Source organism: Setaria viridis, chromosome 3 (genome assembly GCF_005286985.2).
Source record: "Setaria viridis chromosome 3, Setaria_viridis_v4.0, whole genome shotgun sequence".
In the NCBI taxonomy this organism is placed as follows: Eukaryota; Viridiplantae; Streptophyta; class Magnoliopsida; order Poales; family Poaceae; genus Setaria; species Setaria viridis.
In genome coordinates, this window is record NC_048265.2 from 16,510,536 (window position 1) to 16,533,602 (window position 23,067).

Genomic DNA, 23,067 nt, shown 5'->3' on the forward strand with positions numbered 1-23,067 from the left:
TCCCTATCATAATGATCATGACAAGTATATAAAATTACTGGTGTGGTATATATTTTAATGTTCACGAAACTCCTATAAAAACCGTCCATTGAGACTGGCTACAAAACACCTTCTCTCTTCTCATAATGATCATGATAAGTAAGCAAAAATTGGTGATGTGGTATAGATTTTAATATTCATGAAACTATTATGAAACGGTCCATTGAGACTGACCTTACGAGAGACAAAAGAGGAATGAGGAATTTATACCAGCGATATTCGTGTCCGATGATGATACTTATTGCATGGAGTATATATTTGGAAATGAAACCAAATACACTTTGAATTTGAACTATACGAAAAATTGAAACGAACACAACTTATACATCTGATGAAGGCAACATCTCAAAGAGAGCAATCCAATATCAACTTTTTCTGCACGCCCTGCACTGTGTCGCCGAGCCCAGCGTTCTTCCGGCACTTGGCGCAGTTCTCGGATGTCGCCAGCTTCAAGTCCAAGCAAATGCCACTGGCACAACCGTTGCCGATGTCTTCATCACCCTCCACCGACGCCCCGTCCCCAGAACGGAGGGTTCCGGCGGCCACCGCCGTGGTCCTGTGTGTCACGAACAAGAATGTGACGCCGAATGCTCTAAAGGAGGAAGGGGAAGGAAACGGGATCAAGGCTGCGAAAACAACTCAAGGAGCTGGGCGTCCTCGACGGGATTCGAAGCCCAACAAGTACTTGGCTGGGCCGCAGTGGCTAAAGTAGTTTAGGCCCATGAACGGGAGTCGTTGTGACCATTCTGGCACGGAGTGTAATGGTTAAAGGAGGAGGCGTGCACTAGGGGAGAACTGATTAGGATCACGTCGGTTGTGGCAGCGGCGGCGAGACTAGGCTCAAGACTCCGACGAGATCCTTATCCTTGTATCGTGAATCCTGAACAAATTCCACTATAGTGTGTGTTCGTGTCCACCGGTATAAGTTGTGTCTCACATTTGGTATTTAGAGTTGATCGATTCTGGATCCAACGCACTCTTATCTCACTCGCTTCCAAGTTCATGTCGGAGCCATGGTGGTACCGACGGATTCCATGGCAACGGTGTCGGCGAAGCTGGAGAAGTTGGGAAAGAAGGTGGATGAGACCAATTCCAAGGTGGATGAGACCAATCGCAAGATCGAGGAGATGTAGCAGTCCATTGATCTTCTTACTCAAGAGCAAGGTGCAGTGAAGGAATGAAAACCTAAGCTGGAGAACAAGGTCACGGAGTTGCAGAATTCTATGTATGATCTCAAGCAGAAGGTAGGTCTGTTCGTCCACGAGTTCCCAAGAAGAAGCCAGATGGAGGGATCAAGGTTGAGGTGCCTTCCCCCACCCATCTAGGGGTGACTGCAGATGCAGAGGCGTCTGGGCAATACTGCCACCGCGTCGAAACTCAGCACCGGAGTGTTGGTGCTGGGGTTGTCACAACCCTGGTGCCACCTCCGGTCAAAGGTGCGAATCAAGACCTCAATGTTACACATGTTCCTTTTCATGGGTTTGATTATGTTGGATGTGTTAGTTATCTTCCTGCTCCTAGCTTTAATACCCCAGCTTGAATTTCCTCGCTTTGATGGAACTAATCCCAAGATCTGGATTAGGAGGTGTGAGAATTTTTTTGATGTCTATGAAACTCCTAAACCTCATTGGGTTAAGTTAGCTACCATGAATTTGGGGGCTCTGCTGATTTTTGGATGCAATCCATAGAAATAGATCTTAAGAAGTGTACTTGGGAGAATCTCTGCCAAGTTGTGTTAGGAAGGTTTGAGAGGGATCAGTACAACCATGTTATTAGGCAATTATTTCATATCAAACAGTCAGGGTCAGTAGCAAAATACATAGAGCTTTTTGATAAGCTTGTTCACCAATTGCTGGCTCATGACCCTTATTTCAATCCCTCTGTTGTTACCAGTAAATTTGTAGATGGTTTAAAAACTGAAATTAAGGCAGTAGTACTTGTTCATAGGCCAAAAGATCTGGATATTGCTAGCTCTTTGGCAATTTTGCAGGAGGAAGTGCTAGAGGGAGGTCCTAGCAAAGAAAGAAGGAGAATAGAAGTACCCAATTCTATCAAGTCAGTGCAGAGGACTGGCAGTGTGTCTTCTGTAGCAAGGCAAGATGAACAATTTCCAACTGAAGATAGGAGATCTCCTAACCATTAGGTGATAGAGTGTCAGCTCTGATGGCTTATAGGAAGGCCAAGGGACTCTACTACAAGTGTGGAGGAAAATAGGATCCTCAGCATACTTGTCCTGAGAATATTCCCCTCCATATTGTAGAAGAGTTTTGGCAAATGATTGCAAAGAAGGAGGAACCTGTACATCAATCCTTTGGTGAATCTGATTCTGATTCATGAGAAGATTTAATGGCAATTTTTGCACAAGCTGTAAATGAAACTTATTCTGGGAAGATAATGAAGCTCCAATGCTTTATTCAACAATATAGGACTGTTGTATTGGTGGACTCTAGCAACTCTCATAATTTCATCAGTGAGCAGTTTGCTGCACTTTTACCAAACTGGAGACCACTGAAGAAACCTATTGATGTCGACGTGGCAGATGGAGGTATTCTGCAATGTACACATGAAGTGGTGAATTGCAATTGGCTTGTTCAAGGGATTCAATTCCTGACAACTTTTAAGATACTTCCCTTGAAATGCTATGATGCTATATTGGGGATGGATTGGCTGGAAACTTTTAGTCCTATGAAGGTACATTGGGCTCAAAAATGGCTGTCTTTCCACTACAAGGAGAAGAAAGTCAGGATACAGGGAACACAAGATAACACACCTTGTCTTTATATCATTGGAGATCAGTTATTTGCTATGCAAAAGCAAGATGATATTTGGTGTGTTCTGCAAGTAATTCTGTTGAACAACATCCTAGCAATGAAGGCAAGAGTTAGTGAACAACTATGTAGAACTCTTTGCTGAACCAAAAGGACTGCCTCCAAATAGAAATATTACTCATTCAATTCCCTTGCTGCCTGGAGCCCAACCTTTCAAATTGAGGCCATATAGATATACCCCAGCTCAAAAAGATGAAATAGAGCAACAATTGGCCAAGCTTTTACAAGATCACATGATTCAAGCCAGTACAAGTCCATTTGCCTCCCTGTATTGCTAGTCAAAAAGAAAATAGGAGAATAGAGGTTGTGTGTAGATTTCAGAAGGTTGAAAGCCTACACTATCAAAAACAAATTTCCACTACCAATCATTGAAGAGTTGTTTGAGGAGTTGTATGGAGCAAAATGGTTTACAACCTTGGACCTTAGGTCTGATTTTCATCAGATATTGGTTAATGAAGAAGATCAGTACAAAACTATTTTTCAAACACATTTCGGCCATTTTGAGTATAAGCTCATGCCATAAGGGTTAACAGGAGCACCATCTACATTCCAAGCTATTATGAACCACATATTGGCACCTCTGCTCAGAAAGTGTGTGGTAGTCTTCATTGATGATATACTTATATACAGTAAGAGCTATGAAGAGCACGTGCAACATGTAAAGATGGTCTTTGACTTGTTGAAAGAACATCAATTTAAAGTCAGGTTGTCTAAATGCAGTTTTGCCCAACAACAACTCAAATATCTGGACCACATTATAAGTGCTGAAGGTTTGGAAACAAATCCTGGAAAAGTCAGTGATGTCCAGAATTGGCCCGTTCCAACTTCAGTGAAGGAATTGAGGGGGTTCCTTGGCTTGGCTGCGTATTATAGAAGATTTGTCAAAATTTTTGGCATGTTAGCTAAACCTCTAACATAACTGTTGAAAAAAGAGCAAATGTTTGTGTGGATATCTATAGCTGAACAGGACTTTCAAACTTTGAAATCTGCACTCACTTCATCTCCAATCTTAGCTCTTCCTGATTTTAACAAGACTTTTGTGGTGGAAAGTGATGCATCAGACAAAGGAATTGGAGCAGTATTGTAGCAAGGAGGGCATCCAATAGCTTATGTTAGCATAGCACTGGGTCCCAAAAGCCAATGCCTTTCTACTTATGAAAAAGAGAGTTTGGCAATCTTGGTGGCTATAGATCACTGAAGGAGCTATTTACAACCTGCTGAATTCATCATTCAGACTGATCAGAAAAGCTTAATTCACCTGGATGACCACTGCTGAATTCATCATTCAGACTAATCAGAAAAGCTTAATTCACCTGGATGACCAGAGGCTAAATTCCTATTGGCAGCAGAAGGTTTTAAACAAGTTGCTCGATCTACAATACAAGATCTGCTACAAGAAGGGCTCCACAAACAATGCTGTTGATGCACTGTCAAGAGTTAAACATGATGAAACTTCCCAGTTTGGTTGCATGACTTACACATGATGAAACTTCAAAAGTCTTGGCTTTATCAAAGGCACAACCAGTTTGGTTGCATGACTTGCAGTCTAGTTATGCTGATAATGAACAAGCTCAAAAGCTATTAACACAACTTTTACTCAATCCTGATCAAGGCAAGTACAAACTATCACAAGGCATTATCAAGTACAAGAACAGGATGTGGTTGGGTCATAGCCTAGAAATACAACAAGTTATGAAGGTTCTACATTCAAGTCCAATGGGTGGTCATTCAGAAATCTTGGTCACATATATAAGGATCAAAAGATTCTTCTATTGGCCTCAAATGAAGGACCACATACATGAGTGGGTTGAGTCTTGTTCTGTTTGTCAACGAGCAAAAGTCGAAAGGGTGCCTTATCCATGTCTTCTTCAACCTTTGGAAGTACCTGATCATGCTTGGCAAGTAGTGACTCTAGACTTCATTGAAGGCTTGCCAACTTCATCTAATTACAACTGCATGCTGGTAGTAGTTGACAAGTTCTCAAAATACTCTCACTTCATTAAGTTAGTCCACCCTTTTACTACTCTCAAAGTGGCTAAAGCATATACGGATGATGTCTATAAACTACATGGCATGCCACAAGCCATGGTGTCTAACAGAGATAAAATATTTACTAGTCAACTTTGGCAAGAATTATTTAAGTTGTCTAAAACTGAACTCAGAATGAGTTCTGCATATCATCCTCAAAGTGATGGGCAAACTGGGAGGGTAAATCAAAGTGTGGAAGCTTATCTCCGTTGTTTTGTACATTCTTGTCCTTCCAAATGGTCACAGTGGTTATCATTGGCTGAATTCTGGTACAACATCAATTTCCACTCAGCTTTGAACAAATCACCATTTGAAGTGTTATATGGGCATGCTCCTAGATACTTTGGAATAGAAGGAATAGAAGGAGTGGAACATTGTGCTATACCAGACTTGGAGGGCTAGCTAAAGGAAAGACAAACAATGACAGAACTATTACAGCAACAGTTGTTGAGAGCACAACAGCGGATGAAACGTCAAGCGGACAAGCACAGAACTGAAAGATCCTTTGCTATTGGAGAGAAGGTTTGGCTTAAGTTACAACCTTATGTTCAGACTTCTGTTGCCTCACGAGCTAGTCATAAGCTCTCGTTCAAATATTTCGGTCCTTATCTGATTGAGAATAAGATTGGATTGGTTGCTTACAAGTTGAAGTTGCCTTCTGAAAGCAAAATTCACCCTGTGTTCTATGTTTCACTCCTTAAGAAGGTCAAAGGTAACATACCCACTGCTAGCCCGTCTCTACCTCCAGATGATGTATCTATGCAGGTACCAAAAATGATGCTTGACTGGTGTCTCAGGAACATTGGCAGAAGAGCTATCTAGCAGGGTCTGGTCAAGTGGCACGATTGGCCCGCGGAACTGGCAACTTGGGAAGAAGAAGATCACATCTTACCTCAGTTGAAATATGCAATGGCTCGCGGACAAGCCGTTATTCAAGAAGAGGGGGATGTCACGAACAAGAATGTGATGCCGAATTCTATGAAGGAGGAAGGGGAAGGAAGCAGGATCAAGGCTGCGGAAACAACTCAAGGAACTGGGCGCCCTCAACGAGATCCAAAGCCCAACAAGTACTTGGCTGGGCCGTAGTGGCTAAAGTAGTTTAGGCCCATGAACGGGAGTCGTTGTGACCATTCTAGCACGACGTGTAATGGTTAAAGGAGGACACATGCACCAGAGAAGAACTGATTAGGATCACGTCGGTTGTGGTGGCGGTGGCGAGCTTAGGCTCGAGACTCCGGCGAGATTCTTATCCTTGTATGGTGAGTCCTGAACAAATTCCACTATAGTGTGTGTTCGTATCCACCGGTATAAGTTGTGTCTCACACTATGCCGCCGCATGTGGCCACCCAGCGCCTGCCCGACCACGGACTTGAGCCCGCACACTGAGCAGCCGCCTGCCGTGCACTCGCCCTCGTCGTGCTCAGGGGCGGATCTGGGCCCCGGGCTGCTCGGGCTACAGCCCGGGGCGAGGCCCAAGAACAATGGGAAAGTTCTTCATAAAAATAGCATAAAAAGGCTTTTTGGCCCATTAGCCCACCCCGAAGACAACTTGGCCCAGGCGGCCAGGCCATCACCCAGTCACCCTAGCACTAGCCGCCTCCCGTCCGCCCACCCCCGAGTCCCCGACTCAGCCGTCTCCACGCCGCCTCCCGTCCGCCCGACCCGTCCGCAGGGACTGAAGGCTGCCGGCCGCTACCCAGGCGCCGCGTCGGCGGGTCCCCCGGCCCCAGGTCGCCGTCGGGCGTCGGCCGTGCGCCGCGCCCCCAGCCCCCCGCGGCCCTGCGCGGCCGCGCCCCGCCGGCAGGGAGCCAGCGGCTAGCGCCCGCCGGCCGCCCGCGTGCCGCCGACCGCCCGGGCGCCGCCAGGGGCGCGCCGCCCGGCCGCCACCCAGGGCCCCCGCCGGCTGCCGCCCTGCCTGCCGCGCGTGGCGCGCGTCGCGCCCACGCCCGGTGGCCCCACGCCCCAGGCCATTCCTGGCAGGCTGCCGGACCCTGCTGAAGCCCCGGTATGCTATTTTTTTTTTGAAATTGCTCGACGACTGCTAGTCTATTTATGTTATTTCTATGTAAAGTAATGAATATTTCATTTCATTGATTTGAGCAGGAAGTATTTGAGTCTTAGTTTGCAATTGCAACATTTCATAATCATAACTTAGAATGGAGAAATACTATGCTAAAAAGAGTAGCGCCGAAAGTGTAGAGAGCCGGGTTGAGCAAAAAAGACCACGAATTGAATTTGATATGAGAGATATAGTTGTTGAATTGTTTGAGTCTATTGGTTGAATTGTGATGTTTGAAAAATATGTTATATCTAATAGTGTATGGTTAGTAAGATTTTAAGTTTTATATTAGTTAGTCCGGGGCGGAGTCCGTTTCTAGATCCGCCACTGGTCGTGCTCGTGCGCCTCCGGCGTCGCCCGGCGCGTCCCCACCGTGTTGTAGGGCTTGGGGCGCCTGTGGCTGGCGCGGTGCTCGCCCAGCGCCTGGAACGTCGGGAACCGCCGCTCGCACGTCTTGCATGCGAACACGTGTCGGCGCGTGGCAAGGCCTGACGTCCTCGCGCTGCTGCCGCCGCCGAGCGGTTGCCGCCGCCCCGCTGCTGCTGCTGCGAGAGGAGCACGAGGATGCTGGCCGTGTCCACAGCGATCTCCATCGATATGCTGTCCTAGCTTGCTGCTCCGAGCCGCTCGATGATGTGCAAGTGCTACGTGCAACGCAACGGTGTCCAGGAGGCTTCCGGCTTGCACGATCATATATAGCGTGATGACGACTAGCTCTACTTCAGCATTAGCAGTAGGAAATTGACCGGCGAGTGTAAAAAGTTTCTAGATCTCGCGGTATGCTATTCTACGCTGGTGTTTGAAGGGATTAATTGGGCTCGATAATAAGTCCAGTCTCGGTGGAAGTTTCACAAAGAGTTCCATGAGCATTAATTTTCATGACACATCACTAATTTTACTAACTTTGCAAGGTATTTATGAGGAGAGATAAGAATGAGTTTCATCATATGTGAGAGGAGTTTTATCCCCATAAAACTTAACAGGCACAGTTACCTAATTCACAGTCTTGATAACTGTGTAATGAAATTGCGCACTAAGACTGGCCGAAGGAACGCACATGTAGGCTTAGTGCACCAATGCAAAGCTGCCTTAATTAAAGCTCCATCGGAAAAAGAAGGGCGTCACGGCGGCCGGGTTGTTGCGCGCGGGCGTCGTCGGCAGCCATCTGATCGCCGAGGTTTCGGGTCCTTGCGGCGCGGCGGGCGCGACGCATGGAGCGAGCCGCGGTCGTGGTAGCTCGGCGTCAGGTGGTTGAAGTTGAACCGGACGGAGTGGCTCAGCCTCAGCGTTTCACACCTTTGAGGTTGGTGGTTGAAAGTTGAAACTGGACTTTTGCCGGAGTGTGGCTCGCTAGCGATCGAGCTGGACCCTGACCTGAATTCGTTCGTGTCTCGGAAAGTCAGAGCTCAGATTCAGCACGCGTAAGAACACAAAGCAAGCTCGACAGGAACGTACCCGTTCAAGTTCAGCAGCCTAGTCAGCGTTTTTCTCGATCGGCTGAATCGGATCGGGTTGGTGTGGTTAAAAGTTCCCCGGTCTGGACGGCTAAACATAGTATTTGACCAAATGTGCAGGGAACACTGATGGAACAATGTCCACCAACCATTGTGGGTTTTCTTTGATCCGAGCATGACCAATTGAGAGGTGTGGTGCTAGCAATATTAATGCGCACACTTCTTTGAACCAGGCAGGTTCTAGGCGCATTTACGCTCACGCTCGTATGTTACGGATCAGACTCCACGACACGCATCCACATCTAGATCCTGGTCTGAGCAAGCAGGTCGCGTTCAGCTGCTTGAAACGGATCCATGCCGATTCTGACCAGGATCCAGTCGGACCAAGTTACCAACCCCGACTACACGTACGTGACTGGTAGTGGTAGCCTCCTGCGCGGCGCATTTCTCATCGCAGCAGCCTAAACGAGCTTTGCGCGTTTGGGAAAGCGGCCGTCGACACGCATCAAGCGTGGCTTTCAGTTCTGAATCCGAGTGAACTGAAGCTGTGCACAAGTGCCTAACCGCTGGATGCCACTTACTCTAGGAACTAATTAATCCCCCCCTCAACGGCTGCGAATATGCCCGATTGCCGATTGTGGTAAATCACGGCACGGGTGAACGAGATCCGTGCGGCGAAGGCGAGCCAGGTAGACCGTGTGAAAGCGCGGCCGCCGGCCGGTCAGCCGCACAATGCTTTTCTTCAACCCGGCGTTTTTTCTAATTGGGTTCGGGTTGGTCTTTAATTTATGCTCCGGTATTAAAATTCACTACTACCATCGTAGCGCTTCCCCCTCTCCCGCATCTGCTCCCTCCTCTCTTGCACAATCTCACCTCCCCTCTATCTCTCCACCACATCACCTCCCCCTCTTGGCGCGTTGTCCCCTCTTTCTCCCTATCTCCCTGTCCTCTCACCGTCGTCCTCTCCCTCCTGGCCGGTGAGTCCCATGATGCCCCTCCCCTTCCCCTCCGCTCACCTCTCATTAGGGCAGTGAGGATCACGGTGGGGTGAGGGTCGGAGGCAGCGCTTGGGTGGGGTCAAGCGGTGGGCCACAGACGTGGCGAGCCACGTGGGTACGACGGGAGGAAATATTGCGGCACGCGGGGTTATGACGGGACATTGCGGCACGCGGGGCTATGACGAGCGAAGTGGGCATGACATGTCTACAGTGGCGCAAGGCCGAGATGCAGTGGCGGCTCGGTGGGTGGAGCGTTCGAATCCAGCGAGTGAGAAGCCTCTCGTCCTCCTTGGTGCACCACCCCCTCTCTCTCTCATCTTCCTATTGGGAAGAATACGGCGGAGTTTGAGGAATCATTAGGATTCTCTCTTTTTATTATGACGATGACATGTGCTAGTGCAGCGAGCATGCTTTCTGTTGTTTTAGAGCGTCAGCTTGTAAGGAGGTTTGGACTATTGACGTGGGTTTCAGACTTTGTGTAGCAAGCATACTCTCTCTTTCTCTTTTCTTTTGTGATGGCTGCATATGTATCGGCTGGTTGAAAAAGGATCGATCTTATATTTAATAAAAATTCCTTCATTAGAAAACGCTGAGGCTCATGTGTTAAACCTGATATATAGGAAACTGAATATGAATCAAAATTTTAACATTATGTTTGTCATCCGAGAGCCAATGTAAGCTGCTCGTTGTTATAACCACCCAGCATTTTAAAAATGTCTTTCTTAGTTGGACTCGTGGGTATATCAACTTTCCATTTAACTCTCTAACTAAGTTGGCAAAAAGATTCCTCTCCATATTGAGTTGCTTATTCCGACAGACTATCTATTTCCCACTCTCCAAGTTCCACTAAGTAGTTTCCTCTCTAAAAATCTACACTCTCCATCCACTTCAACAGTCTCTCTATTTCACACTACAATAGACTCTTCATCTTGCACTCTCCATTTTGCACATCTGGCAAGCCAAACTCGCTTGCAAGGTTTGAAGAGTGTGGGGGAGCATTTGGCAAGCCGGATGTGATGGTCATTCGGATAGCAACTTTGTTGGACCGCGTTTTTCTCATAGACTTGCCAAATTTTAGTTTGAAGAGAGGGAGATGGCAATGCTGTTGGAGTTCCTCTTGTTTCTACTGTTATGCTTCTGCAAATGGCCCGGCAGTTTGATATACTTTAAAAGTAAGATGTACTCCCTCAATCATGAAATACAAGAAATTCTAGAGTTTTTAGGACAGATCAGGGACTGGTAAAAGACGCATGGGACCTTTGAGTGACGTGTGAAGTTGTGTAGGCTAGTTGTTTTAATGATGGTTGCAGAAAATAAAGAAATCATTTCACTAATGCCGCGCCCCCAATCAGCCAAATCTATCTTGCTACCTCCGAGGTGAATTAAATGAGTAATGATCTAAATATGTCGAATGTCTTGTATTTGTGGATAAATTTTAAATGCTTAGATAGTTTGTATTCTATGACCACTAGTAGAGAATTGGCTTTCCATACGCCCCCTTTTGTCCCGGTTTAAAGTTGGCCCGGGACAAAAGGTTCACCAACCGGGACTAAAACTCGGTCACTGGTTGGGGGCTCACCAACCGGGACCTTTTATCCCGGTTGCAAATGCTAGTGGGAAAAAAAGACTCTGAGAGGCATTTTATCCCGGTTTGAAACACCAACCGGGATAAAAGACCCCCCCCTTTTATCCCGGTTGGTAACACCAACCGGGATAAAAGGGTCAAGAGCCTTTTATCCCGGTTTGTAATACCAACCGGGATAAAAGGGGGTCATTTATCCCGGTTGGTGTTTCAAACCGGGATAAAAGGGTCCCCCAACGAGGTGACTGGAAGGTGGCTAGAAGGGGATTAAATCCTCGAACAGTGGTCTTTTATCCCGGTTGGTGTTTCCAACCAGGATAAAAGGGTCCCCCACGAGTTAATACAAAAGGATAGCATCCCCTACATAGTTAGATGTGGTGTGTAGGTGGGATGGCAAGGAAGCTACGCGCGAGGCTGGAGGTTGTGGGTTCGAATCCCACGAACCGCGCACGCGCATATTTCACGTGAAAAATCGCGTGACTTGTGACTTGCGCGTGTGGGGGGGCTCCTGGGAGCTCGGGAATTTTTTTTTTTGCAGCGCCGGCCGTGGGTGACCCCTTTTGTCCCGGTTGAGTGACCCGGGATAAAAGACCAACCGGGACTAAAGCTCAATTCTCTACTAGTGGACGGAGGGAGTATCCGGCCCTTTTCATGAGATGAGGGTAGCTTAGTTGGCTATGTGTTTTGTAGTTGGAACTTATGGATATCTTGGTTTGAACATTCAACTTCGAATGAATGCTCGCATTTTATGATTAATTATTTTTTATTGGTATGATACTTGTAAAACGTTCTCATCAATTTAAAATATACTAGTGTAAGTCTCTTGAAGATGCTCATACGTCTCATACGTGTAAAATGTGGGTGCGTAAGTTTCGGAAAAAAGAAGGTATTTTTTTAGAAGAACAGGTTGGAGCCGCACTAATTGATTGTTACAACAATAAAATAATAGGCGAATTGAGAACGGCTGATAAGATTTCTTGTGATGGAACCTGTACACCTAGATTCGAGGCCATGTACTCACATGACACTATTCTTTTCGGTGATAGGCAATGCGCCTGTTAATAGTGAGATGAGTTCGTCGAACTCAATCTGATGATTTAGTCTTTCGAATGTGCTTATAGGGATATAGTTGCGTGTGCATATGTATGTACTCATGCATTTGCACTATGTTAAAAAAATATAAAAATAATAAGTGGGGATAGACGTGTTGGCATGTCGACACTTTCCTTTTTATAGTAGCCAGCTAACTACATGTATATAGTGAGACGAATCTCGATCTGTTTAGTGCTGGCTGCCACAGTGCCACTGTACCCTGTACGTACATACTCTTTGCTCTACCCTTGGTTTGACTAGTTAGAGATCCATCTCTTGGATCGACCATAGAGAGCAACAATGACGGGAGACGCATGGGTGGTGGACATCGTTTGGCATGCGATGATACTACTCGGGAACGCGCTGGCCGACCTTTGGAGAAGCTGGACAATGGAGATCCTGCTAGGCGTCAGCTTCTTCATGCAACTCGTGCTCACCTTCTCCGCCGGGTTCCGTTGGCGCGGGGCCTCCGACTCTTTGCGGTGCGTCATCTGGCTGTTCTACGTGGGCGCCGACTTCGTGGCGACGACCGCCCTCGGCCACCTCTCCGTCAGCGGCACCTCCGGCGAGCGGCGGCTCGTCGCGTTCTGGGCGCCCTTCTTCCTGCTGCACCTCGGCGGCCCCGACAGCATCACCGCCTACCAACTCGAGGACAACCAGCTCTCGGGGCGCTACGTGCTCGAGCTCGTCCTGCGGGTGGCGGGAGCCCTGTACGTCGTCTACAAGTCCATCTCCGGGAGCTGGGCCTTGGTCCCGGCGGCCTGGCTTATGCTTCTCACCGGCGTGGCCAAGTACGTGGAGAAGACGTTGGCGCTACACCGTGCAAACTTGGCCAACGTCCGGGGGTCCCTCGAGAGCCAGCAGCGGCGGCGCCGGCGCGCAAAAGGCGGCCGCCGCCGTTCCCCCAAGCCTGCGGTTTCTCGTGGAGACGGCGACGGCGACCTCATAATGCGTGCTCACTACCTGTTCCATATCTGCAAACACGCCATTGTGGATTCTTCCGTGGAGACGGAGTCGGACACAACTGACGCTGCTCACACCAAAGAGATCCTCTTCCAGCTCGATTGGAAGAACCTGTGCAAGGTGATGGAGATGGAGCTCTCACTCATGTACGATTTCCTCTACACCAAGGCCCCGGTGATCCACACGTGGCACGGCTACTGCATCCGAGCCGTGTCACCGCTTGTCACTGCGGCCGCACTACTTCTGGTTGAGTTCAGCAACAAAGCCAGGCGCCACAAGCAGTCGGACGTCGTGATCACCCGCGCCCTGCTGGTCGCCACCTTTCTCTTGGAGACAGCGTCGCTGCTCAGGGCTCTAGGGTCTTCCTGGACCGGCTTTTTGTTGCACCATAGGCTGCCGCAGGGTTGGATTCGCCATGAAGCCTTCTGTGCTAGCCGGTGGTCTCAGTTCCATGGTTCGGTCGCATATCTTGGTAAGCTCGCCAAGGTGCAAGCTCACCGGAGTTGGTCGGGCAACATGGGGCAGCTCAACATGCTGCAGCTCATCACCCGTGAGCAACCGGCAAAGGAGCAAGAGTTTGGGGGTAATGTAGAGCCCTACGCAAGGACCCTTGTGATCCCACCGGAAGTCAAGGAGTTGGTGTTCAGGCGTTTGCGGGAGAAGGTGGTAGAATTCAGGGGCGAATTGAAAAAGGATGTGGGTGATACAAGGGGAGCAGCGCTGGAGTTCGTGAAGATAGCAAAACAATTCAGGACGAAGAGGGGTCATCAGGTCCTGATGAAACACAAGGATTTGTCCGACCTCCGTTGGAGCCTTGGCGATGAACTCCAACTGGGCATCCTCATCTGGCACATCGCCACCGACATATACCTCCTCAAGTCCGGTAAGTACAAGGCTCAAAAAGGCTCCAGGGCAGCACGGTATGCTAATGCGATTACGACGCTGTCCAACTACATGATGTATCTCCTCGCGGTGCGCCCCGACATGCTGCCAGGCCTGGTTACGCGCAAGCTGTTCGAACTGACCTGCGAGGATTTGGCTCGATTTTGGTCCAAGCATGGGGCTGTGGCCACCGACCTGCAGTCTTCATCTTTCAGCTTCTGCAATAATGTTAGGATATTGTTCAAGCTGCACAATGATCGGCGAATGTCCAGCGGCAGCCTGGAACGGAAGGAGGGGCTTGTCAACATCCTATACAAAGATTGGGACTCTGGCGCCACCTTCAACCCGTATCTCTTCAAAGGACTTCTACTAGCCGAGAAACTGATCCACCGGGAAACATCGGGTAAGGTGAAAGTGGACATGCTGCAATTCATCCTCGAGGTGTGGGTGGACATGCTCTTCTACGCGAGCTACCGTTGCAACAAGGAGTCCCATGCAAAGCAGCTGAGCCATGGCGGCGAGTTGACAACCATCGTGTGGCTCATGGCTGAACATATCGGCCTGTTTGTTGCCAGGAAAACCAGCAAGGCTGAATGGAAAGCCCGAAAAATGGCAAATAATATGCATCCTGTATGAATCGTATTTATTTCATTGCTACTGCTCGTGCATGCTACTCATGTATTAGATTGATTTAGTCTCTGGTCATTCCATCTACTATATTCTGTCTGCATTTGTGTAACAAATGGAGAATGTGTCCTCCAAATCCCTCACCCCATCCCACTTCTCCATCCATGAATAAAGGATCGATCAGCCTTTGTGTCGAGATCCAGCCCCAACTCTCCATCCATTTCCGCGATCGGCAACTGTTCACCAACCCTACATTGATTTGGTTATTCAGCTTAGGTAACACACTACAGAATTTCTAATTTTTCCCAACGGTATGTTCGCAACTGACCAACGGTTTTTACTATTTTGGGTAATTATTTACCAAAATCGTAGGCAATATGATGGGTTTATTGGCAATTAATTTGTTGATTATTTGGTAACATTTATTGGAAAAGATACAAATTACACTAGAGATAAAATAAATGTCAGTCACCCAAAAAGAAATACTAAAAGTCACTCAAACTGTTAGCTACTCATATAAAGAACTATCGAGAAAGATCACTTCTCTTATAGCGAAATTCGAATACCTACTCCAATGCTTGGCTTGCTCTTTATAAAAAAAAAATGCATGGCTTGCTGAATCAGCATATTGATAACTTCATTGAATTTCTTGCCCCCAGCTCTTATGGTCTACTGGCAGGTTGAATGGATACTAAGCAGGTTCATGTGAGTCTAGTTTAGGAGCTTCTTCAGCGCTCCGGGATTGACGTCGGACTACTAGAATCAACTCAACATGAAATCAAGCATATGGTGCGATGATCTTCTCCATAGAGCTCCTCTCCATTCTTCAGAGTAATATCACGCAGGGCATACGATACTTTAATTATCAGTGGACGATTTCTTCCTCATCCAATGTCCCATTTCAATGGTCTCGAAAATAGAAGTTTTCATTGTAAACAGCCTATCTACGAGATTGTGGAGTGTCCAAACCCATAATGCCATATATATAGTACCTTCCAGCTCCAGGTGATCAACGCTATGTTACTGGTAGCTTACTGTTAATTAGCTATCACTGTGTGTATACTATACTACACAGTCAAGATGCAGCTGACTCCCATATCGATGAAGGGAGAACAGATGAGGACAATGAGCACGAACAAGCTATCAGCAAGTATCAACTTAACAAGAAGCCAGACCAATTAGAAATGAAGAGAATCACGCATGTGGGCATGTGGTCGCTGCATGTGCCAAACGAACAAGCCGTTTTCTTTTCTTCTTCGAGATAACGAGACACTGGAGAGCAGGTGGGGTGAGGGTATCTTTCAGTCCAGCTCACCAGCATAGACCAGCTTGATGTACACTATGCTTGGACAGTTGGATCCAAAGGGATTAGGCGGCCTTACCATGCACAGAAAATGGATTTAGTCGTTAAGTGGATAAAATACAACCTAAATCAAACTACTTCGTGCCTATTTGCAGATCCGGTGGTAAGGTAAGTGACAACGGGGCGGATCTGGTGAGTCTGCGCGGGCACGCACGTTGGGCCGGGGGCCGCGGGAAAGTGAGGCCGCCAACACAAAAAGGCCCACGCTCTCGGAGAAAATCATCGACACAAGGCCCAAAATTCATGTCGGCCCAGTATGAATGACACCACAAGAGACAGATTGGGCTGGACCCGCAGGCCCAACGTAGCCTACTAGTACTACAGCCGCGGCACGGCTCTTTCCGTTTCGTCCGCCTCAGTCGTCCGCACGGCGTCGCCCACCCCGTTTAGCGCTGTGCTACCGCCGGCTACCCCGACCACCGTCGCCCTCTCCTCCCACCCACCCCACCGGCGAACCCGTCCGCCTCTCGCGATGGTAGGTGACCGCATCTCCCGCCCTCATCCTCCTCCGCTCTCTCTCTCTCTCTCTCTCTCTCTCTCTCTCTCTCTCTCTCTCTCTCTCTCGCTTTAGCGCTATCGCGCTCGCGGGACCTGCCGGTTTCTTGATCTGCCCCGATCCGTCGCTTCGGCACCGGGGCCTGGGCGGTGTCGTCTGACGATGCCTCCGCAGAGATCCAGACTTTGTGGCGTGCTACCTCGTTCTCCCCTCTCTCGTGTCACCGGATTGGATTAGTCTTCTTTCTCTTTGCTGCAAGCATGATGGGATCTGCGGCTTCGGATGGTGGTGGCCTCGATTTGTTGGTCGTCGACGGTAATAGCCTAATATGGTTGAACCTTTGTTGGTGCAGGAGACCTGCCCGTCGGTGAAGAACATCCTATTGCTGGACTCCGAGGGGAAGCGCGTTGCCGTGAAGTACTACAGCGATGACTGGCCCACGCTCTCGGCGAAGTTGGCCTTCGAGAAGTCGGTCTTCGCGAAAACCCAGAAAGCTAACGCTGGAACGGAAGGTAATTTGCATCTGATTCCCTTATACGGAAGGAGCTGTTTTATACTAATGATGACAGGGTTATTGTGTCACGGGTGCGTCTGATAATGAGCTTATGAATCTGATATATGTAATTGTTCTACTCTATCCTATATATATATATCATTGATTGATTGACAATTGCTATACGCAGTTAATGACTCCAATGGAATATGACTTTCTGCATTCTTGGGGATGTGTTATATATCCTGAAGAGTGGTAGAGCCAATTCTTCAATGTTAACACTATTCTTGTTTTCTTATTCTTTTGCTCAGGAACTTGTTAATTTGTGGTGGCCATGCCATTTTATTCCCGTAATATTATTGATTTGCTTCTTTCACACGGCTTATGTACCAAATTACAAATCATCTATATATTTTTCATGCCCTCTCTTGTTATCCTCTTTTAACCTCTGTTGAAACTTGAAATGCTGATTGTACTACATCCTACTCACACCACCAATCTGAAAAATGAGCTTGGTTGAAACATCTCGCTGGACTTAATTTCTCCTTAAACATGTAAATTCAGCTGTCTGAAATTGCTTGTCTGTTTATTCAAGTATGTCATATTTTATTTGTTTCTCTTTAACAGCTGAGATTGTAATGTTTGACGGTCAAATTGTGGTGTACAAGTTCATCCAAGACCTGCACTTTTTTGTTACTGGAGGAGAAGAGGAGAATGAGCTTATTTTAGCATCAGTTCTTCAGGGATTCTCTGATGCTGTTGATCGACTTCTCAAGTTATTTTCTCTCTATTAAAGTTTATCTTTTCAACCACTGTTTGTTCTGTTACATGCTCTTATGTTAATGCTGATTACATATGAATGTGGTCCCAATCTTGGTGGTTTCAGAAACATGGTTGACAAAAGAACAGCACTCGAGAATCTGGACCTGATCCTATTATGCCTCGATGAAATTGTTGATGGAGGGTAAAGCCTTATCTTACTACATGATATTAAGGGTTCTTTTCTCGTTCCCTGTATTGTGTACATTTATTATCATTCCATTGCTCTGAAATCACCCTGTCATCTCCCCTGTATTTGACTTTTTGGAGTGGGGCGATGGCAACAGAGCTCTACTCGGCCTCTACTTTATAAATGGTTGCATTCACTGGATATAAGGTTTAGTAATCTGGTGTTATGTATCCCCAACCATGCCTCTAGTGGGATGGCACAATTTGATACGTGAAACAATGGCTTTTTTGTCTGCTAAAGCCGTTAACAAAACACACATCCTTTTCCCATTGTTTGTTGTGAAATGGAACAAAATTAGTATCTACATGGGGAATTGTATATATCAGATTTTAAGGAGTTTGAGGTCTTGAACCATTTGCTGCAGCTACCACAACCTTGTGCTCTACCTCAATGTGACCTATGCAACCGCAATTATATCTGAAATATGAAAGTGAAATGATAATTCTTTGTCAAGGTTTAGATATATGGATAACAGCTCTGTAAGCAGCTTGTAATTATTTGCTCCATTATTATACTTGACTGTCTTGAATGGTTGCACAGGATTGTACTTGAAACAGAAGGAAGAGAGATAGCTGAAAAGGTGACGGGTCATGGATTGGAGAGTGCTTCATCAGCTGAGCAGGTAGGCTGCAGCTGCATCTACTATAATTTTGAACTGAAGTAAACTGGTTGCTTTTGACTTACTGGCTATCACTTTTTCGTGCAGACTTTAGTCAATGCCCTAACGCAAGCAAGAGAGCACTTGGCCAAGTCTCTTCTCATGTGATGCTGTGCTTTCCATTTTGGGGTGAAGATGGAGTATCATCCTATAGCTATGTTTTAATGATATAATACATTTTTTTAGCATTTGAGAATGGAATTTACTGAAATCTATTGATGTGTAAAATGTCAAGTTACTTCCAACATTCTCTAGCTGTTCAGTTTTGGAAGCCTTCGAAGTTGTGTAACATGATTCTTCCAATTATGGTTGGTTCAGTTCCTGGTCATTTTGTTTAACATTTTGCTGTTTGACAACGGGAAAATGGCATGCTTATGGAGATAACTTGGCACGTCCTACCTTAACGAATTAGGACCAGTCTTCAACTCTCTACTGTCTCGCCGAAACCAACATTATCAGAATCTGCCAAAATTCAACTTACAATTTTGTATCCATTGTTCTATATAAATGGGGGTGCAAAAGGCACATGAAAATTAGGAAGCTCACGGTGACTACTCGCCGGCGGTGACATGCTGTGAAAGGTCATCTCTCTGCTTGACTGCATTGTCATCTGCGACGTTGCTGAACTGCTGCTTGTAGCCATGGTCATGATTGCCTGAAACCAGCATCTCTTTGCTTGGAGTGCCTTCCATGTCGATGATGATGTTGGTGATCAAGCAGCAGACGAAGATGATCCTTGGAAGCCGGTGCTTGTCAGGCCTCCACAGCTCTCCCTGGATAACCCGCCACCTTCCCTTGAGCGTCGCCAATGCAGTCTGCACCACCTTCGTGGCCGCCATGTGCCGCTTGTTGAATTCCACCTTGGCTGCAGGAAGACCCTGTCCTTGGTATGGGGTCATCAGCCAGGAAAGTAGAGGGTAGCTTGAGTCTCCAACGATGTATTCCCTGACCGCTGAACCTCCAGGGAGCTCCATTTGCCCATCTAGCCTGACACCTTTCTCGCACAGCCTGTACAAGCCTGAAGTGCGCAGGATGCACGAGTCATCCATGCTCCCAGGCCAGCCACTGACAATGTCTCTAAACCTCATGTCAGTGTCGACAACGGCCTGCAGCACCATGCTGTTTTTATTCTCAATGTCCAGCCAGACCTTGCTGTTGGGCTGAGCTGAGGAACACATGAGGATGTGTGTGGTGTCAATGGCACCGCAGCAGTTTGGGAGGCCATAAATCTTCTCAAATCTTGCCTTGATGGTTGCCATCTCATCAGGGCTAGGCCACTTCAGGTGACAGATGGCACGCTCCTCCATGGATTCGATGAACCGCCATGTGATGTTTGAGATAGCCGAGTGATTCATGCCAAACCATACTCCTATGTTCTGCAGTGACTCCCCTGTTGTCAGCCTCATCAGAGCCACCGCGACCTGGTCCTCCACATCTAGGATCGTCTTGTCACTAAACCTGAAGTTTCTGAAACCATATGTCTTAGTTGTCAGATCCTTCTTAACAAGCGAGCAGATATAGTCGAAGGTCTTTCTTGACATCTTGAGGACAGACTCTATGGTCTGGTATTCTCTTGGAAAAGAGGAATGTCCTGTGGCAACAAAAAAAAGAGAGGACGTAGTGTTGTGAGGATGTAGTGTTGTTACTTGGCAAATACAGCATACATATGTTATGCACCAGGAACATGAGGGCTCTATCTATGGAAGGTGAATAATTTAAAATTTTGAGAAAAGGATATCTATCAGAAAAATAATAGGCACAACATTCTTTACAACTAGACTGACACAAATGATAATGGCTATGTAACTATAAGCAATCTAAAATGTAACCCTTTACAAACAATATAGCATAGATGCGTGCAGCATTGTCCAACAAAACCAAATGCTCAAGGCAGATAAATTGCGCTCAGGACATACATATCCAGATAAGTGTGTGAATTTGAGGGTAAAATTTCTTTTCATAATTTTTCCCAAGAACATGCAGGAGATATGCACGCCTTGGAACAAAAAATCTTAGGGTACAGTTTTAGGTTTAATCCTCGACATATTCATTCAACAAGCTTTAAAGTTTGAGTTTCAGGATCAGATTTTGTAGTTGATGAGGCCATTTTACTACCCTCACTAATGCCTGGCATGTGTTCGAAAAAAAGATTCGAACAATGAATGAGTAGATAGGTTTGCAGGGTGTAGTAAGGATTCTCAGCTCCCACTGATTAGTATCAGTTTACGAGTCAGGATAAGATCTAACATCTGTGGAATTGTGGTATGTATCCTCCTGCATATTCTAGGAAAAAAGAAGAATTGTGATCTCCAAAAATTTTCTTCAAAAATAAAGCACATCATTCTAGACAAACTTCTTGTGGTTGCCACAATTGACCTCTGAACTTGACTAAGTCACATCAAACACTAAGGATACATTCCAATGAATAGGGCAAGCGAATCTTGAAACTATCATATTGCACTCACAATACATTAAGTTCCAAAGTTCTTGTGAATGATGTCAAGTAACTGCACGTTCACAAACTACAACACTCGTGATAGTACTAAAGAACTCGAGCTCTCAAATGCTTGTATAAACAAAACTAATTGACTCAGAAATTGCCACTTCACAAAACATACCCAAACTTCAGCAAAAACAACAACGAACCACCAGTAACAATCATACCACTAATATTTACAACAGGCTTTCAGTTTCCTAAGATTTTTTAAGCCTGTAAACATGTGACCGGCTAATCGGGAGAACCTACTCGTAAGTCATAACAAAACATCTGCAATATTTTCTTGATAGCACAGAAATAGTGATACAGTTTCAAACCCCAAAATCACTGTTAGAATGTTCAGTCAACAGTCCATCGAGATCAAAGAATTACAGGATTCAGACATTCCTTACCCCTCTTAGCTTAAGGAACATAACACTCCGCTTCGGAAAGGAAAACATAACGCTCCTCTTCGGAAAAGAAAATTTTCAAGGCTTTTTTGCGAAAATCATCGACCGCCAAATCGAGAATCAGCTTCCACCACAGCTGGTTCTGGATCGAATCAACACAAGTGCGCAAAAACAGCCGCCGCGTAAATTCAGCTTCTGCTCGAATTGTGATTGCGGCGGGTTTACAGATCTGGATTCCAGGACAAACATCACCAAACAGAAAGAAATTGAAACCAAACGCTAAATTCCCAAAATATGCTCTACTGAAAGGATGCCACAAAAGCCACGAGCAATCGCGTCAGCAGCCACGGTTCCAAGCTCTCAATCCACAACGCACCATTCCAATGCATCAAGGCCCTACGCACCGGCATCCTCAAAGCCCATCTCGCGCAATCAACCGATTAAGCTACACATCGACGCTCACAGACTGCAATTCCAACTCCCTCCAGATCCACCCACGAACTATCTCAATCTTTGGGGGCACACGCGCATTACTACATACTTTCCTACATGCGACGGTGATCAAGCTTATCGCAACAAAAGGAGCAAGTAGGCGCATATGGTTAAACTCTAAAGAGCACAGCGATGCAGGCGAGGAAGGAGGGGAGGGAGAGGAGAGGCGACCTGCAACCCTGCGATAGAAGACGCCCCACCAATCGCTGCCATCCGGCAACGGCGGCAGCGGCAACCTTGGAGCCGGCGCCGGCGCAGGCTTCTCCGGCCGCTTCCTCTTCTTGGCACCCCGCACAGGAGCCATGGACGCCGAGGAGATCAAGGCACAACGAGGACTCGAAGACTGGAGGTGCTGAGATGTTGTGCCCCCGAAAAATAAAGTGTTTTTCAGGACGGGTTTCTTCGGTGCTATGAAAGCGCTGCGCAGCAGGGCATGCAAGCAGTCCCTCTTGCAGTTGCAGCGTTGAGGGGTTGTGTGCTCCGGCACTGCGTCTGCGTGGAACATTAGACAAAAGTCATGCGATGCAGGGTTACACTGTCACGAGGTTCTCGGTAAGACGCAGTCGAAAAATGGGTACACGGAACATAAATCGATTCGGTGCGAGAGAATATTGCAGTGTCACACTGTCACGAGGTTCTCAGTACGATGCAGTCGAAAAACGGGTACGCGGAACATAAACCGATTCGGTGCGAGAGAATATACCTATTTAAGATGATAGTTCGAGACTTGGGATAGTAGATGCAGATGAAATCTTAGGATGGCTCAAGCAATGATCTAGACATATCTTTTAAAAATTCAAGTTCAATCTTTCACCGTCCGCAAATTAGGAATCAATTTCACATAAGTAAAAACAAGGTACGGAGGAAAACAAGAAAATAGGATGTCATTTATAGACTCACTCAATCCAACACGACTTCTTCTAATCCTTCCCTATGTCAGATAGTAACCGCCGCCACCACCTGAAATTCCTCACCATTAATCGTCAACACACACTTAGGATTATCAAGTTGTCGCCCTTCTCTTCTCTCCAGTGGTACTCAGCACCGATGAGGAGAATGACTTCGGGATGATCGAGTACCATACCTGATGTCGATCTAGAGGACGTCTAGTATTGACC

General features: G+C 46.8%; 4 protein-coding genes and 1 pseudogene across 4 annotated transcripts; 3 read left to right on the forward strand and 2 right to left on the reverse strand.

Moving 5' to 3' along the window:
- Positions 1–564: 564 nt before the first annotated feature.
- On the forward strand, positions 565–2,959 carry LOC140222175 (uncharacterized; annotated as a pseudogene).
- Positions 2,960–6,086: 3,127 nt separating this feature from the next.
- LOC117849088 (uncharacterized) lies at positions 6,087–7,647 on the reverse strand. The gene is made up of 2 exons (XM_034730685.2): positions 7,283–7,647; positions 6,087–6,387 (listed from the first exon to the last, which is right to left on the reverse strand). The coding sequence occupies exons 1-2, from the start codon at positions 7,645–7,647 to the stop codon at positions 6,087–6,089; spliced, it is 666 nt and encodes a 221-aa protein (XP_034586576.2).
- Positions 7,648–12,303: 4,656 nt separating this feature from the next.
- Positions 12,304–14,728, forward strand: LOC117850608 (uncharacterized). The gene has a single exon (XM_034732468.2). It carries the CDS (start codon positions 12,381–12,383, stop codon positions 14,559–14,561), a length of 2,181 nt encoding a protein of 726 aa, XP_034588359.1. The 5' UTR covers positions 12,304–12,380; the 3' UTR covers positions 14,562–14,728.
- Positions 14,729–16,240: 1,512 nt separating this feature from the next.
- LOC117849515 (coatomer subunit zeta-1) lies at positions 16,241–18,899 on the forward strand. Its single transcript, XM_034731084.2, has 6 exons — positions 16,241–16,390; positions 16,764–16,923; positions 17,532–17,679; positions 17,791–17,868; positions 18,454–18,535; positions 18,620–18,899. Exons 1-6 carry the CDS (start codon positions 16,388–16,390, stop codon positions 18,677–18,679), a joined length of 531 nt encoding a protein of 176 aa, XP_034586975.1. The 5' UTR covers positions 16,241–16,387; the 3' UTR covers positions 18,680–18,899.
- Positions 18,900–19,004: 105 nt separating this feature from the next.
- LOC117849514 (protein ALP1-like) lies at positions 19,005–22,422 on the reverse strand. The gene is made up of 2 exons (XM_034731083.2): positions 22,121–22,422; positions 19,005–20,162 (listed from the first exon to the last, which is right to left on the reverse strand). Exons 1-2 carry the CDS (start codon positions 22,251–22,253, stop codon positions 19,123–19,125), a joined length of 1,173 nt encoding a protein of 390 aa, XP_034586974.1. The 5' UTR covers positions 22,254–22,422; the 3' UTR covers positions 19,005–19,122.
- Between the last annotated feature and the right edge of the window lie 645 nt (positions 22,423–23,067).